At 39.7% G+C, this 18,403-nt stretch overlaps 1 protein-coding gene across 1 annotated transcript in view; it reads right to left on the reverse strand.

The window, feature by feature from the left end:
* The window catches only part of LOC120468187 (uncharacterized), a 147,690-nt gene that overhangs the window by 32,117 nt on the left and 97,170 nt on the right, over positions 1–18,403 (reverse strand). The window contains exon 7 of the mRNA XM_089127679.1: positions 11,204–11,290. Within this exon, the coding sequence (XP_088983805.1) occupies positions 11,204–11,290 (87 nt within the window). The remainder of the gene's footprint in view (positions 1–11,203; positions 11,291–18,403) is intronic.

Consider the following 18,403-nt stretch of genomic DNA (forward strand, 5'->3'; position numbering starts at 1 on the left):
GTCGATAGCTCAGCCCAGCAGGCTTCCTACAAACAATCACTCTGATCCAGCAAGCTTAAATGGGCGTCTCTCCCTTTCCCCTGTCCCTTCCTTGCCAGTGGGTCCTCCATCTGAGCCTCCTCCATCTGTGTCTTCCCCGTCTGAGCCCCCTTTTCTCCCTCCTGTCTGTCTCCTTTTATCTTGTTTATCTTGACTCGTCAAACAGGAAACCTGTGTGAGTGCCGCTCCTCTCTCTCTCGCACCTGCAGGGCATTAGCGCTAATCAGTGCGGGCATGGTTCCATCACGCCCGGAACTGCAGTGGTGTGTTGCACACAATCCGTTCCCCTAGGGAACTTGCGACTCTGAGGAGGGTTCCGATCGCCAAGCGATTTTGTCACCCGTGACATCCCCCCTTGCCAATCGGTTCTAGTCCCTAGAACCGACGTTCCTCAATTCCATTTGCCATATCTCTCCAGTGGCTGTCCTCGGGTATCCCACTGAGGTCGTCGGGGTGGCGAGGGCGGAGCCGCTCTTACTTCACTTTGAGGTCCCTTGGGACCACAGCCCACCCTGGGTACCTCTTCGTCCCCCATCGCGTACCTGTGGCCGCTACAACTCACGGTGTGTACCCTGCCGACTACGCCACTTTTTATTGTCACAGGTCGAGGGGAGGAACGCTCGGGTGACCAACCACCCCCCCTCTAACCGAGTCACCACCGTGAGGAGCCGACACCACAGGCACACAACAGAGGACCACAGAGACAGAGATAAGTTTCAAAGGAGTAACAATCTTTATTGAACCAAGGGTTTCTCACGGTTTAAAATACTCTCATGAATGCATGATAATGGAGCAGGGGGTTGCAGCTTACTTCTCAGGTAAGGATTCTTCACAGTACAGGGTACTCTCGTTGGTGCACAGTAATGAAGCAGTGGATTAAAAGCTTACTTTTCCCCCAGCGGTGCTGCAGACTTCCAGACTCATACAGCAAGTATGGCAGGTAAGGATTCTTCACAGTACAGGGTACTCTCGTTAGTGCACGGTAGTGAAGCCGTGGATTAAAAGCTTACTTCTCCCCCAGCGGTGCTGCAGACTTCCAGACTATGGCAGGTAAGGATTCTTCACAGTACAGGGTATTCTCGTTGGTGCACGGCAATGAAGCAGTGGATTAAAAGCGTACTTTTCCCCCAGCGGTGCTGCAGACTTCCAGACTATGGCAGGTAAGGATTCTTCACAGTACAGGGTACTCTCTCTCTCTTCAGTTCACAGTAGGGCGACAGTGGGTTAAACGATTACTTTATCAGCATTGCTGTATACTTCTGGGCTCAAACAGTAAGTAGAACAGGTGAGGACATTCACAGTACACAGTACTCTCTCTTCAGTTCACAATAGGGAGACAGTGAGTCATAATGTTACTTTACCAGCGATGCTGTGTGCTTCTGGGCTCAAACAGCAAGTAGAACAGCTGGGGATCTTCACAGTACAAAGTACTCTCTCCTCAGTTCACAGTAGGGCGACAGTGGGTTAGACAATTACTTTACCAGCGATGCTGTGTGCTTCTGGGCTCAAACAGTGGATAGAACACGTGAGGACATTCACAGTACACAGTACTCTCTCTTCAGTTCACAATAGGGAGACAGTGAGTCATAAGGTTACTTTACCAGTGGTGCTGTATGCTTCTGGACTTAAACAGCAAGTAGAACAGGTGGGGATCTCCACAGTACAAAGTACTCTCTCCTCAGTTCACAGTAGGGAGACAGTGAGTCATAAGGTTACTTTACCAGTGGTGCTGTATGCTTCTGGACTCAAACAGCAAGTAGAACAGGTGAGGATCTTCACAGTACAAAGTACTCTCTCTTCAGTTCACTGTATCACTCTGGGCTTCTGACGGGGGCAGATATAATAACTTTCCACGAACGTGTAAGCATTGATGAGGGCCACTTCTCAACAAAGACACAGCACACTTGTGTTCACTTCAATTCCACAGCAATAAATCAATGTGTATCAATAAGGCAAAAGCACTGCAATTCACTCACACGGTAGGGCTGATCAGAGGCCTCGCTCTGTTTGTTGTGCTCACTTTACATGGGGTTTCACTTTCAATTCCTCCTCCACACACTCTGAAACACATAGCTCCTCCAACAGTCAGATCCACACTCACTGTATCCTCTTCAAGCGGTTTAAATGTTCATAAGTAAAAATCAGTTCACTTATCTTTGCTCTTTCCTTTCCCAGCACAGATCCAGTCGATAGCTCAGCCCAGCAGGCTTCCTACAAACAATCACTCTGATCCAGCAAGCTTAAATGGGCGTCTCTCCCTTTCCCCTGTCCCTTCCTTGCCAGTGGGTCCTCCATCTGAGCCTCCTCCATCTGTGTCTTCCCCGTCTGAGCCCCCTTTTCTCCCTCCTGTCTGTCTCCTTTTATCTTGTTTATCTTGACTCGTCAAACAGGAAACCTGTGTGAGTGCCGCTCCTCTCTCTCTCGCACCTGCAGGGCATTAGCGCTAATCAGTGCGGGCATGGTTCCATCACGCCCGGAACTGCAGTGGTGTGTTGCACACAATCCGTTCCCCTAGGGAACTTGCGACTCTGAGGAGGGTTCCGATCGCCAAGCGATTTTGTCACCCGTGACAAACACTTTCATCTGTGAGCTATTACTTACTAATTCGTTAATAAGAGTTTCTTTTAGTTAATAGTAGTTACTAGTAGTTACTAGATTATTAATAAACTTTTTCAGTAGTTCTCTGGGAAGTATTAAAAAAATAGTAGTTATTGATTACTTAATAGTGAACTACTACTTTCGTCTGTGCGCTATTACTTACTAGTTCGTTAATCGGAGTTTCTTGTTAGTTAATAATAGTTACTAGATTGTTAATATTGTGTTACTCATTAGTTCTTGTGTAGTTATTCATTAACGAAGGAACCGTATTCTAAAGTGTTACCAACACACCTATAGCTTTAGCTTAGCAAGAAGCTAAACTTTACTGGAATGAACGAGTTGAGTCTCCCTTTAACTTCTTGCGAAGAGCACAATTTGTTTTGTTTACAAAATGAATTTCACTTCCAATTCCTGTGCTACTCGGAATGACTACGGCATTAAAGCACCATTACTTCCAAGGTTTGTAACTTAATCTCATACTATCTGCATTTTGAATGTTTAATGAAACCTAGTTGTTGCCTAGATCGTTCCAAATCATCCACTTATGAGGTAGCCTATATGTAAAGTCCAGACAGTGCTGGAACATAAGTTAAGGAGAGAAACATACCGATCTCACCGGAATTCGTGAGAATTTTACGAGGTGGCTTATTCGTAACAATTCGTACGACCTCACTCGTACGAATTAGTACGATTTTTTCTAAATCATACACATTTTTTACGAATTGGCCAATTCGTATGAATTTGTGCGAATGACCTACCCCTGACCCCGCCCCTAAACCTACCCATCACGTGGGTTTAGACAAATCGTACGAATTCGTACGAGTGAGGTTGTACGAATTAGCATGTTTTTAATCACTCGTACGAATTCGTACGAATTGGTCGTGAGATAGCATACCAGTTCTGAGACTGAATCATGGGTCGTTCTTAAAGGGATAGTTCACTTTGAAATTAATTTTTGATATGTTTTAGCTTACCTCAAGGGCATCCACGATGAAGATCAAACCGTTGTTGTCTACCAGTCATACACTGGAGGCTAAGGGGGTCCACCAAAAAGCATGCACAGAGAAGTCCAAATTAAACATGATTTAATGACTCGTAAATGTAAGTACACATTGATGGCCTAAGACACGAAACGAGCGGTTTGTGTGAGAAAACGAACAGTATTTATATCATTTTTACCTCTTGTAATCACAGCCATGACAAAATGATCTGACGACACGGGCGCTTCGGTCTGCGCATGCGCTGGAAGTGATCGCTTGCGCGCCTACGTCACTCTTTGTTTATACAGAGATTTCGGAAGTTTTACCTTTCACTAAATATATTTAGATATACGGGAAACCGCAATGGAAGACGATTTCGGTATATCTAAATATGTTTAGTAAAAGATAAAACTTCCAAAATCTCCGTGTAAATATTGAGTGACGTCACACGCAAGCGATCACTTCGGGCGTAACATTGAACTGATTCAGTTCGGTTCAGTTGGACATTGCACAACTGATTCAGATCACTTGGACGTCACTGTGATTACACGAGGTAAAAACGATATAAATACTGTTGGTTTTCTCACACAAACCGCTCGTTTCGTGTCTTAGACCATCAATGTGAACTTACATTTACGAGTCATTAAATCATGTTTAATTTGGACTTCTCTGTGCATGCTTTTTGGTGGACCCCCTTAGTCTCCAGTGTATGACTGATAGATAGTATGATAGTATGTCAAACAACAACGGTTTGACTGAAAAATGTCAAAATTTAAAATACTAAATAAAAGACGTCTTGGATGCCCTTGAGGTAAGCTAAAAACATACCAAAAATTAATTTCAAAGTGAACTATCCCTTTAAAGTTAAGGGTAGCCTAAGTAAAGGGGTGTGAACATCGATCTATGCAAAAGTGTCAATATTTCATTTTTTTTTTCTTCAGGTAATGTGGCCTGAAATCAGTCCAGAATTGCTGTGTGTAGCATAGCGTAGCCATGTTGCTAAGAGCACAGTGCTATCTTCATGTAGTTCTGCTGCCCTTAAAGGTTAAAGTAGACTTCCCTCTGCTTCACTCCTCATTACTACACTAGTCCTAGCACTGACATTTTTTGGAAAGGTCACAGACACTTTCATGTGCTCTGTTTCACATCAGCTTCAGTATAAATAAAGGCCCTGGAGAGACTGTCCAGGGTGTCAGAGAAGCCAATGGAGATCAAGGTGAGACACTGGGAATGGTTTTAACGAGACTGACTGACAAAGCTATTAAACACAGAGCATGGATGTGTGCCATCCAGACAACACACAATGTGTTCTAAGAACAGTTTGCTACTGTTCCTATTACGTTATGAACACGTTGTTTCTGAATGTTCTCTGTGGATGTTCAAACTTTATGGGAAAGTTACTTTTGAAACAAGTAGTCACACTTAAAACATGTTAAACTAACGTCTTTCTAAAACATTTTAAGAAAAAAAAAAACGATATGATGATATGATAAATAATGTTTTTGTGAAAAATTTTGACAACGTTATTAAAGACCAGATAATTTTGAACAAATATTTTAGTAACGTTATTGGAAGAATGTGAGAACATTTGTCAAAGTTCCTGTTAGCTGCTCAATTGTATTGAATGTGTACTTGTAGTTATTAATAGTTTAATATTAATTAAATAATCAAATGTACTTCAAGTGAGTCCACTTTCATGACTATGTTTCTAAACACACTCTTTGTGCACTTCATAATAATGTCAAATAAAAAAATATATTAATTATATGTACAAATAATTTGTAAAGTACATTTCTTTTTTACAAATACACTTATTTTGATGTTGAATAACATACTAAAGCACATAACGTATTTATGTAACGTAACATATATGTAATTTTAACTGTAGTGTGCTATTCAATGTTACATTTAAAGTAAATATATTTTAATTTTACTACATTGCAACTCCATCAAAACAAAAGTTTAATTACAAATATATTTAAATAACAAGTTTCCATTTTCCAACCCTATTTCAAGGAAAATTTGAGAAATTATGAAATTACATATAACATAAGTGGGTCCAAAAAAAAAAAAAAACAACGTTCAGCTGATTGTGTTTCATATCAATTTAAACTGTAACACATATTCATTTATTTGCAATTAACATACATTTATGTGTCCAAACACATTATAATTCATTTAATTCTTACATATAATCTTTTAAAATTATTTCTGTGATAAGCACTAGTATTTTAAAAAGTATGCTAACATGAATTTCTTTTTCCTTCTCTTAAATCCATATACACTGTTCCACAGGCTACTTTACTTTACTACAGTATACAGTGATATGTATCCTAACAGTAGCATCATGAATCACATTTCTAGATGCACTCTCAACTCTCTTTTATTTCTACTATATGACTTCATGTTAACTTTTAATGCAAAAAAAGAAAGCTAATGAACTGTCTCCTAATTTGATCAAAAATAGTTTTTTTTATCCAGGAATGATTATGTGAAGTAGGTACTGTATACTAAATCCTTTTATAAAACAATATGAATTTGATGTCTATGTGTATGTACATATAAAATGTCATTAAGGACATCTAAACAGTGTAAACAGTAATAGCAATGAGCTTCCCATAATGAAAAGATGAGAATTTTCATATTCAACTTCTGAAATGCAATGAAATGCATTTCACCTCCAATACTTCCTGTGCTACTCGGAATGACTACAGCATTAAAGCACCATTACTTCCAAGGTTTGTAACTTAATCTCATACTATCTGCATTTTGAATGTTTAATGAAACCTATTTGTTCAATGCTCGGCAAGGAAAAAGGGATTTGATCCTCAGTAGCGTGCCAGCTCTTAGCAGTCCCACAATCCTCTGATAAGTGGACAGCCAATGACTGCACTCAGAATCTAAAGCATATTTCTTCTAAATCCTGCTTCATTTCACAGGTGTATTGAAATCAAACTCACCCCCTGTAGAACGAATGAAGAAAGAAGGCTGTCATCAAGACCAGAGTGGGCTCCCATTTGCCAGAAAAAGCCAGAGAAGATTATAGAAACAGAATAAGCATAGAGTACATCGCACAAGATGGGTCAAGAACTTAATTTCACACTCCTGGGCAATTTGGCTTTGGGAGTATTTCCTTCATATGAAGAGCATAAATCTAAGTCTACGGCTCTGTTCCAAAACCCATTGAGCTGCCTACAACATTTTAAAGCATCATGGATTTACTTCTAAACACAATATTATGCTACCTTCTATGATATCATGTTTAGGCCAAATCTTATGGGAACACTGCATGTATTCTTCATGAGAAGGAAATCTCACAATCTGTTTTATGCTTATTAGAACTTGCGTTTTCTGAATATAAGTGAAACTGGATAAAATGAGGTGTACTTACATGCTAGAAACCCAGGTGACGGCATCGGAAATGCAAAAGAAAAAAAAGGAGACAGGTGACATTATACATCAACTTATTAAAATTAATTAAATTTTTTTATATAAATGTATGAAACGATTGTCTCCAAAAAGAAAGTATTTATTATGAACTGCTGACATGAGTCGTCAATAATTCTAGTCTCACTTCCTGTTGCATACCTACATAGCAACGCATAATTTGCATAATGCAAGCCTATTTCATTGGCTGCTCGTGCACAACGTCTTTGACCCTCAAACACTGTGGTTGGCGCTGAGGCTTGGAAGAGTTTGGTTAATCCACTTTGCATGCATTTAAAAAGAATGAGAATTTGGCTTGAGTTGATACATTACAACTGACACCATCGTAACTGTTCATATCACTGTGTATCAAGAGACGAGGAAGATCCAGAGCTGAAATTCAGATATGATAATGGCCGTGATACTTACACATGCTCTAAGCGGCCGGCCAATCACAACAGACTGGGCCATCTGACCAATCACAACAGACTGGGCCATCTGACCATAAGAGCAGAGTAGACCAATCAGAACAGACTAGGTCATCTAACCAATCAGAGAAGAGTAGACCAATCACAACAGACTGGATAATCTGACCAATTATTGCAGAGTAGACCAATCAGAACAGACTGGGTCATCTGACCAATCAGAGCAGATTGGACCAATCACAACAGACTGGACCATCTGACCAATCAGAGCAGAGTAGACCAATCAAAACAGACTGGACCATCTGACCAATCGGAGCAGAGTAGACCAATCAGAACAGACTGGATCATCTGACCAATCAGAGCAGAGTAGACCAATCAGAACAGACTGGGTCATCTGTCCAATCAGAGCAGACCAATCAGAACAGACTGGATCATCTGACCAATCAGAGCAGAGTAGACCAATCAGAACAGACTGGGTCATCTGTCCAATCAGAGCAGAGTAGACCAATCAGACAGGACTGGATCATCTGACCAATCAGAGCAGAGTAGACCAATCAGAACAGACTGGGTCATCTGTCCAATCAGAGCAGAGTAGACCAATCAGAACAGACTGGATCATCTGACCAATCAGAGCAGATTGGACCAATCAGAACAGACTGGACCATCTGACAAATCAGAGCAGAGTAGACCAATCAGAACAGACTGGGTCATCTGACCAATCAGAGCAGAGTAGACCAATCAGAACAGACTGGGTCATCTGACCAGAGCAGAGTAGACCAATCACAACAGACTGGGTCATCTAACAAATCAGAGCAGAGTAGACCAATCACAACAGACTTGGTCATCTAACCAATCAGAGCAGATTAGACCAATCACAACAGAATGGATCATCTGACCATCAGAGCAGAGTAGACCAATCACAACAGACTGGGTCATCTGACCAATCAGAGCAGAGTAGACCAATCAGAACAGACTGGGTCATCTGACCAATCAGAGCAGAGTAGACCAATCACAACAGAATGGATCATCTGACCATCAGAGCAGAGTAGACCAATCAGAACAGACTGGGTCATCTGACCAATCAGAGCAGAGTAGACCAATCACAACAGAATGGATCATCTGACCATCAGAGCAGAGTAGACCAATCAGAACAGACTGGGTCATCTGACCAATCAGAGCAGAGTAGACCAATCACAACAGACTGGACCATCTGACCAATCAGAGCAGAGTAGACCAATCAGAACAGACTGGACCATCTGACCAATCAGAGCAGAGTAGACCAATCAGAACAGACTGGGTCATCTAACCAATCAGAGCAGAGTAGACCAATCACAACTGACTGGACCATCTGACCAATCAGAGCAGAGTAGACGAATCAGAACAGACTTGGTCATCTGACCAATCAGAGCAGAGTAGACCAATCACAACAGACTGGACCATCTGACCAATCAGAGCAGAGTAGACCAATCACAACAGACTGGACCATCTGACCAATCAGAGCAGAGTAGACCAATCACAACAGACTGGGTCATCTAACCAATCAGAGCAGAGTAGACCAATCAGAACAGACTGGGTCATCTGACCAATCAGAGCAGAGTAGACCAATCAGAACAGACTGGGTCATCTGACCAATCAGAGCAGAGTAGACCAATCAGAACAGACTGGGTCATCTAACCAATCAGAGCAGAGTAGACCAATCACAACAGACTGGACCATCTGACCAATCAGAGCAGAGTAGACCAATCACAACAGACTGGACCATCTGACCAATCAGAGCAGAGTAGACCAATCACAACAGACTGGGTCATCTAACCAATCAGAGCAGAGTAGACCAATCAGAACAGACTGGGTCATCTGACCAATCAGAGCAGAGTAGACCAATCAGAACAGACTGGGTCATCTGACCAATCAGAGCAGAGTAGACCAATCAGAACAGACTGGGTCATCTAACCAATCAGAGCAGAGTAGACCAATCACAACAGACTGGACCATCTGACCAATCAGAGCAGAGTAGACCAATCACAACAGACTGGACAAGGCCATGTGAGCAATTATAACGCTGTAAATCAATCAATGGGGCGACTGTTCAATCAGAGTAGAGAGACTTTTAGACACAAGAATTTTGTAATTAATTAATTTTCCGACTCTTTGAGAAATTATGTGATGCTACAAAGTATATTATGAGAAAATGAAAGTTTTTATTAACTTTTTTACCTTTGATGCACGTAAACCTGTTCAAAACAAAATTAGGTACCTTTAAAATAGCATAACACGGGCAATTTAACTTGTTTTAAACAAGCACACACACACACACACACACATAACGAAACACAAAGAAGTCCATCAACAGAGGTGAAGGGAAAGTAAAACAGAAAGAAAGAGAAATCTCCGCCTCATGTGTTTGTGAATCACAGTGAGGCGTATCCAGACCCTGACGCTGTTCCATGGATTATTGATTTTTTCTTCCATTTCTGCCCAGAGGAGACTGCACTTGAAGAGCACCATTAGCCCCATAACGATTAGAGAGCAAAAGTTAATTATGTAATTATGAAGGCAATAAGAAGTGTGTGTGTGCTTGACTGTGCCTGTGAAGGCTTTAAACATTATCTTCAACGAGACGGAGGGAGGGGAGATTAAAGTAGTAAAAGAAAGACAGAAAACATTAAGTAAACTCTTTCACTCCTCGGATTTTTTTTTTTTTAGCTTATTTTTCAATATTTCTCAATCTACTATAATAAATATGTTTTCGATTTCTGAATTGATATTTTGAATACAAATATCTAGTTGCTGTAATGGCAACAATGAAAAGCGTATAGTGAGAAAAAAGTTATATACCTTTATAAGATTACAAAAATATTTACATATTTGAATAATTTTAACCTTAAAATAATAATAATAATTCATATTAATAATTAGGATGTGTACATTCACGTGTAATTAAAGTTTTATTATTGGCTACACGACAAGGTCCAGTTTTATAGTAATTACATCAAACCCATTGTTAAAAACGGTATAAATATCGTTTTTTTCTTTATGTGTAAAAACCAACATGAATAAAAAGATCATATTTTAAAAGCTTCACTGACCATACAAACATTCTTGTATCTCCACGTTTCCATAAACGGCCAATTTGCAAAGGGTTGAATTGGATTCTCTAAAGCGTACGGGATCTGAACTGAAATAACCTCCTCAGAGGGACCGTGATGCGGCGGCTGATAAAAATAGAGCTCCAAATAAAGGTTGGGGGTCGGGACGGGGGGCTGCCAGAGGCACAAAGATCCTGTCAGTGTTGCACTTCTCCAACCCACAATGTGACGAGATAAGATACAGTGAATTATAATATGCATGAGCTGGGGGTGAGGCCAGAGCTTTCACTGCTGGACTGTTGGTATATCCAGAATAAATAAACATGAGGTCATGTTTATGCAGAGAGAGAGGGGGAGGGTATACATTCAACTTCAATTCTGAGCTAAGCAAACATCCTCTTAACCTTGCGTTTGATTAACAGAAGAAGCAGCAAACAGTCGACTAAAGCAGGAATACGTGTGTGGGCTCGTATAAAAGAGAAATATGGTTTAATGATACACAAACACACACATTAGAGCGCCAACCTGAGCGACTCATGAGAGCACAGAGCGCTGGCGTGAGAAGGTGTGTGTTGCGGTGTGTGTGGGCCCCTGCAGAGGTGTAAATGCGAGTGTGTCAGTAGGGACACCGGCTCCTGTCAGCTCTCACCGCTCTCTGGTTGACGTCCGCTCCGGAGCGCAGCATCATGTCCACCGTCTCCACGCGGCCCTGCTTGACCGCCCAGTGGAGCGCCGTCTGCAACACACACAGGCAAACACACCAGCTGTCAATCACCACGCTGCTGTCAATCACACACGTCCCACCTGGGCTTAATAAGACTCCTGTGCTACCGTAAGCTCTGAACTCACGTGAGACGTGCATTTTTGTAAGAAAAATAGTGACCTCTGACCTGACACATGACGTAGGATGTAGGAGCAGCGTAAGCTCCATAATAAAGGCTAGATGTCTCGTCCGCGCTGCTGGCCAATGGAGGTCAACGTCCGCACTGGCGGCCATCTTGTCACAGGCTCGTTCGCTCACTCGTAACACTGTGTTTTAATGGTGCATATACTTTTTAACCCCTTACCTGTCACTAGGGTTGGGTATCGTTTGAATTTGAACGATTCTGATTCCGATTCCGATTCCTTGTTTCGATTCCGGTTCCCAACGATTCTCGATTCCGATTCTTTTAAGAGGCAGGGTCAAAAAAGTTTAGCTAACCTTGCTAACCAACAACCTTTCTGAAGGAAATAATCCTTCTGTCACAAATACTCCTTCTGTCACAAATTTTGCATTTTGCCGAGATTTCGTTATTTTTAGAAAAGTGAAGCCACACTTTGGATCGCCGACGTAAGCTACTCATGTTCGACTCGGGCGGTTATGCCAACACTTCCGGTAGACGCTTCTTCATTGGTGTTGTTCAGCGGTTTCTTCTTCCGCTCGGCGGACTGTGAATATCGAAACTAGGAATCGAAATTTTAACTTTTGAACGATTCCGGGAAAAATGAAAAGTTAGTCCCGGTTCCAATCGATACTCGATTCTCGATACCCAACCCTACCTGTCACCCCCCTTTTTGATAATTGACATTAAAATGCACTATACAAACTTAAATGGTTGTAATTCAGGAATGCTTTGGAATATATACGCATTAAAGTATGAAAAAGTTATGGAAGTTATAATTCACAGTAAATCAAATATAATTTATTAATATATTTTTTTTAATATAAAAGAAATATTTTACCAAAAATTTTTACTATAAAATTACTATAAAATGAAAGCTATATATCTAACCAAGTTGTGTTCCAAATTTAAAGTTGATATCACAAATTTTGAAGTTCCCATGAGATTTTGTTTAGGCGTTATACCAAAAATAGCCACCGGGTGCCATTGAATTCCATTGAATTTAATTGTATGCATTCTGCCATAACAAATTAATAAATTTCTATCCAAATATCACTTCTGTCACTAAATATGGAACCTTGAGACTCAGACCTTTCTGACAATATGTGTTTTGTCAAGATTAGATGCAAGATTAGAAGATTGATGCCCAAAAGGGGAAGGGCCTAATAAAAAAATACCGTTTCTATGGTAACGCAACGTCCAATTTCAAAACAGTTTTCACAGGATGAATTCTGAGTTCGTAAGCTTTCAAATTATACCTAATTTATGATAACTACTAAAATATGTAAAAAAAAATATTTATATATTATACTTTTTAGAGGACATCTTACCTTACTTTTTAAAATATAATTTATCTTTTTTTATTGACAAATACTAATTATGTTTTATTATGAACTTTTAGCACTAAAAACCAAAGTTTCAATTATTAAAAGTGTGTGCGTGGACTTTTTGTGACAAAGGTCAGAAACTCCTGTAATGACGTTGGTTTTTTTGAGGCGGACTCTTGTCATAAATTCATATATTACTGTTCATTCATAATGTGTAAGAAAGAAACAGCGCTAAAATATCAATTTAGGACTCTTAGACCTTTCCAACGATATATAGTTTGTCATGACTAGATTAGGATTTAATAGTAATATAGTGAAGTAAATTTAGATTGCCCGTATACAGGCAAGTGACAGTTAACTTGCTCAATTGTTTACCGATTTTCAAACGGTTTGGTTTGTTATAAACGTCAGAGATGTAGTTAGGACACTGCACACTTATGTGCAGTCAGTCATCCAGAATTATAGCCACGTTAAAAACGTTTGTAAGGAACCAAACCGTTTGTAAATCCACCAGGATTTCACAGAGATAAGAGTATTGTGTTTGGGCTGATCACTAGTCTTACATCAGGAACCACAGAGCCCACGAAAAAGCTTGCCTGTGACAAGATGGCCGCCGGTGATGACGATGGAGACTCTGCCGTAAGACATCTAGCCTTTATTATCGATATCTATGCGTTAGTGAGAGTTGCCTTCTCTCGCGGTTCAAAATCAAGCTCCTCCCACATTTCTCTTTAAACATTCATGACCAGTGTTTTGTTTTGTCTTTCCTCTAAGATTCTGTGTTCGTCATTATGTCATTGGGTTGGGTCAAGGGTCACTCTTCCAATGGGAACTAGACTCACATTCGGCATGTGATTGATTGTAACATGTCCTGTTCATGGTTTGTTTACGTGTCTTGTTGTTTACAAGTCACACCGCACCGGAGTTCATTGGAAGCGGACTAAGACTCATCTTTTCAGGATGGCAGGGTTCACACTCTGGCTGCGTTCACACTTGGCATGTTTGGTTTGATTAAAGCGAACTCTGCTGCGATTGCTTTGTTAAAAATGCCACTCTTAAACCAAATTAGCTTGAGTTTGGGTTTTGTGAACCAAACTACAAGTGTGAACACAACGTTACACGGTTAGGAATTTATGATGTACTCCTTATTATATAAATAAATGTTAAAAATTTCGAATGAAAATAAAAATAAATAAATGTTTACTTTAAAAAAAACTTTTGCTGATAAATTTACTCACCCCCATGTCATCCAAGATGTCCATGTCTTTCTTTCTTCCTTTCTTTCTTTCTAAGGTTTTTGATGAAAACATTCCAGGATTTTCACCATATAATGGACTTCAATGGGAACCAAAGGTCCAAAAGACAGTTTCAGTGCAAACTGTTCAAAGGGCTTTAAACGATTCCAGATGATGAATAAGGGTCTTGTCAAGCGAAACGATCACTTGTTTAAAAAAACAACAAATTTTAAGTTTCATAAGCTCAAATGGTCATCTTGCTCTGTTCTGTTCTGTGATGCGCGTTCGTGACTCTCCTGTTCGAAATCGTTTATCAAAATAAACAAATCTTTTTTCCGAGTCAATTCGGTCGTTTGTTGAATGAACCAAATGACTCGAAAAAAGATTTGTTCATTTTGACAAATGAGTTCGAACAGGAGAGTCACGAACGCGCATCACAGAACCTCAAATTTGTCCAATCGTTTTGCGTCTGGTGTCGTTTAAAGCCCTTTGAACAGTTTGCACTGAAACTGTCTTTTGGACCTTGAACCATTTGGTTCCCATTGAAGTCCATTATATGGAGAAAATCCTGCAATGTTTTCATCAAAAACCTTAATTTCTTTTCGACTGATGAAAGAAAGACGTGGATATCTTGGATGACATGGGGGTGAGTAAATTACCAGCAAAAGTTTTTTAAAAGTGAACTACTCCTTTAACACTCCAAAGTCCAAAACTGGTCACTGTACGTGAAGCCCATTTATGCCGCACCTATCAAAGTTGTGTTTGGGATAATTTGCATAAGCAGATTTGGCTCCATATGAATGAATGAGAACAGGGCTGAGTCATAAGCATAGCAGCTAATTCAGCACAATGCTAGCTCACAGATGCCAAACCCAAGGACGCCCGCCCTGCTGCTGTTCAAACCTGTGTTGCCCCAGCTGACCAAAACATAATGGACCTCAACCCATAACACCATCTCACATGAAGAAAGGGACAGAGCTAACTTCATAATGCTGCTGATCTGAAGTATTATTTTCTTGTATTTTTTTTGTGATTGTACAAATGATTTATTGATTTATATATATATATATATATATATATATATATATTTTTTTATGTAATTTAATATAAAGGTATAGTAATTTTATTTATTTATTTATTTATTTAGATACAAACTGCACCAGGGTGAACAACAGGGCTGCAGATTTAGCCAAAATCATTGAGATACTGTATGTGACCCTGGGCCACAAAACCAGTCAATTATTTGACATTGAGATTTATACATGCTGAATAAATAATCTTTCAATTGATGTATGGTTTGTTAGGATAGGACAATATTTGGCCGAGAGACACTATTTGAAAATCTAGAATCTGAGGGTGAAAAGAAATCGATACATTGAGAAAATCTCCTTTAAATTTGTGTATTGCGTGTACAAAAAATAAAGTTTTATATATTTATGGTAGAAAATTGACTAAATATCATCATGGAACATAATTTTGACCCATACAACGTATTGTTGACTATTGCCACAAATATACCGTACGACTCGTGACGTCCAGGCTCACATAAACTCACATTTTTGTTTATTTTTCAGTTATCATTTAATTTTTGTTAAAATTAGTCATTTTGTTGTATTTTTGTCATTTATATTCATTTGTTTTTTTTAATATATATATACAGTATATATATATATACATGACTAAATAGTTTTTATTAATTTTTTATTTCACTTTTGTACATCAGGTAGAAATGAAATGAGATGAGAAATGTTAAAGTAGTTCGGTTTTAAAAAAACTTTTGCTGATAATTTACTCACCCCCCATGTCATCCAAGATGTCCACGTCTTTCTTTCTTCAGTCGAAACGAAATTAAGGTTTTTGATGAAAACATTCCAGAATTTTTCTCCATATAATGGACTTCAAACGGTTCAAGGTCCAAATGACAGTTTCAGTGCAAACTGTTCAAAGGGCTTTAAACGACACCAGGCGATAAATAAGGGTCTTATCAAGTGAAACGATCGCTCATTTAAAAAATAAATAAATAACAAAGTTTAAGTTTTATAAGCTCAAATGCTCACCTTGCTCTGTTCTGTGTGACTCTCCTGTCCAAACTCGTTAATCAAAATGAACGAATCTTTTTTCTAAATCAATTCGTTCATTACGTTCATTGAATGAACCAAATGACTCGGGAAAAGATTTGTTCATTTCGATGAACGAGTTTGAACAGGCGAGTCACGAACGTGCATCACAGAACAGAGCAAGGCGAGCATTTGAGCGTTTGGTTCCCATTGAAGGCCATTATATGGAGAAAAATCCTGGAATGTTTTCATCAAAATCCTTAATTTCTTTTTGACTGAAGAAAGAATGACATGGACATCTTGGATGACATGGGGGTGAGTAAATTATCAGCAAAAGTTTTTTTTTTTTAAAGTGAACTACTGCTTTAAATAAGAAGATTTCTCCCCTAGACTGCACAGATTGTCGAATAAAGCATGAGTGCAGACACAGTTACAGGCTACTTACAAACTTCGTGAAGAGTTCCAAGTGTTATTTTTTTATTCATTGCGTGTGTCGGAGATTCCCGGAGCGAGACAGAGAAAGAAAGCAAGAAAACAACATCGGTAATAGGATAACACAGCTCTTTTGGGCCTTGTTGCTCTCCATAGTCGCCATTGTGTTCCTTCACACCGGCGTGTTTGGCCAAAAGCTCCAGTCCCCGTCCACATTCCCTCGCAGGGACACATCAAAGCCGGAGCAGCCATGCTTTTGTCAAACTCTCCTCCCCGTTTTTCTGTCACCAAGTTTTATCTCCTCCAAATCGCCACCAGCCTTTAACCTATTCTGAGCCGATTAGCTGAATGCTTGATTTGAGCATTAGAGAAACTATAGCAACCTGTAATCTGCCAAAGAGCGAATCAAAAAGCCCTATGTATCTTGTCACGCTAGAGCTGGCAGCCCACCTTGACCCCATAAGCCGTCTCTTACAGAGCCTCGCTGGGCGGACAGGCCCCCGCTTTATTCACACACACACAATCCGTGGAGAAACGGCGCCCCGTCCTGAAGAGCAACAATCTGCCCAAGTCTAGGATCATTTAGTAAACAATATCCACTGAACAGCCAACAGGAAATTAAATCCTAGTGTAGCTAACATGTTAGCATGATGTATTGAAGCATTAAAGGGGTGGTCACATGATGCAGTTTCTTGTTTTCCCTTTTCTACAAAGTTACAAAGCTCAAAGTGTCAAACCCAAAGAGATGTTCGGAAGCCACGGCTTCCTAAAACGCTTCGTTTAAACACGCCTCCACAAATCTATGTCAGTGTGTGGGGGCAGAGTTTCAAAATGGATACGCAAAGAAAGAGGGCGGGACTTTTACTCTCACTGTATTATTGTAGGCGTATGAGAAATTTCGTTGAGAAATTAAACTGCTTTGTTTGGCCCGAAATATTTGACTGTGTGCAGTGCATGTTTCAGAGGATATAAAGACAGTATAAGTCATTATAATCATTAATTATGTCCCCCAAACGAATAAAATCTTACCAATCTGATACAGAATCTGATCAGCTTGGTCATCTGCATTTTCCGGATCAGATTCGGGCTCGAATTGATAGCTTTAGTACCGACATGATCACCTGTCACTGTTGCTTTGGGAGCTGATGTTCCAAATATGGTAAGGGGCGTGACTTTTCCTTCACACACTTAAGGTATCCTGGCCAATCACAATGCACTTGATTGCTGGCCAATCAGAGCACACCGTGCTTTTCAGGACAATGAGCTTTGTAAAAATCGACAACAATGTACAGTTTGTGTACAAGTTTGTTTTTAACCAAAAACCAAGTAAATAATGTTGTCTTTAGAAGCATCATATGACCCCTTTAAATGTCTATATACTGTAGCAGGACAGTCCCTTGTGGATTGAAGTGCACTTTAAAGGGATAGTTCATCCAAAAATGAAAACTCAAAATGAAATGAATGTCGTTCCAAACCCGTAAGACCTTCGATCAGCTTCGGAACAATATTTCATTTTGATGAAATTCGAGAACTTTCTGTCCCTCCATAGACAGCAATTTGATTACCACTTATAAGGCCCAGAAAGATAGTAAAGACATCATTAAAATAGTCCATGTGACTCCAGTGGTTCAACCTTAAACGAGCAGTTGACTTTTAATAAAACTTCCAAGAAAAATGCAAGATGTCCATGTCTTTCTTTCTTCAGTCGAAAAGAAATAAAGGTTTTTGATGAAAATATTCCAGGATTTTCTCCATATAATGGACTTCAATGGGAACCAAACGGTTCAAGGTCCAAATGAGAGTTTCAGTGCAGCTTCAAAGGGCTTTAAACGATTCTAGACGATGAATAAGTGTCTTATCAAGGACCCTTCGAGTCATGACATGAAAAAGATTTGTTCATTTTGATGAACAAGTTT

The sequence above is a fragment of the Pimephales promelas genome, chromosome 25 (genome assembly GCF_988280905.1).
Source record: "Pimephales promelas chromosome 25, fPimPro1.hap1.1, whole genome shotgun sequence".
Classification (NCBI taxonomy): Eukaryota; Metazoa; Chordata; class Actinopteri; order Cypriniformes; family Leuciscidae; genus Pimephales; species Pimephales promelas.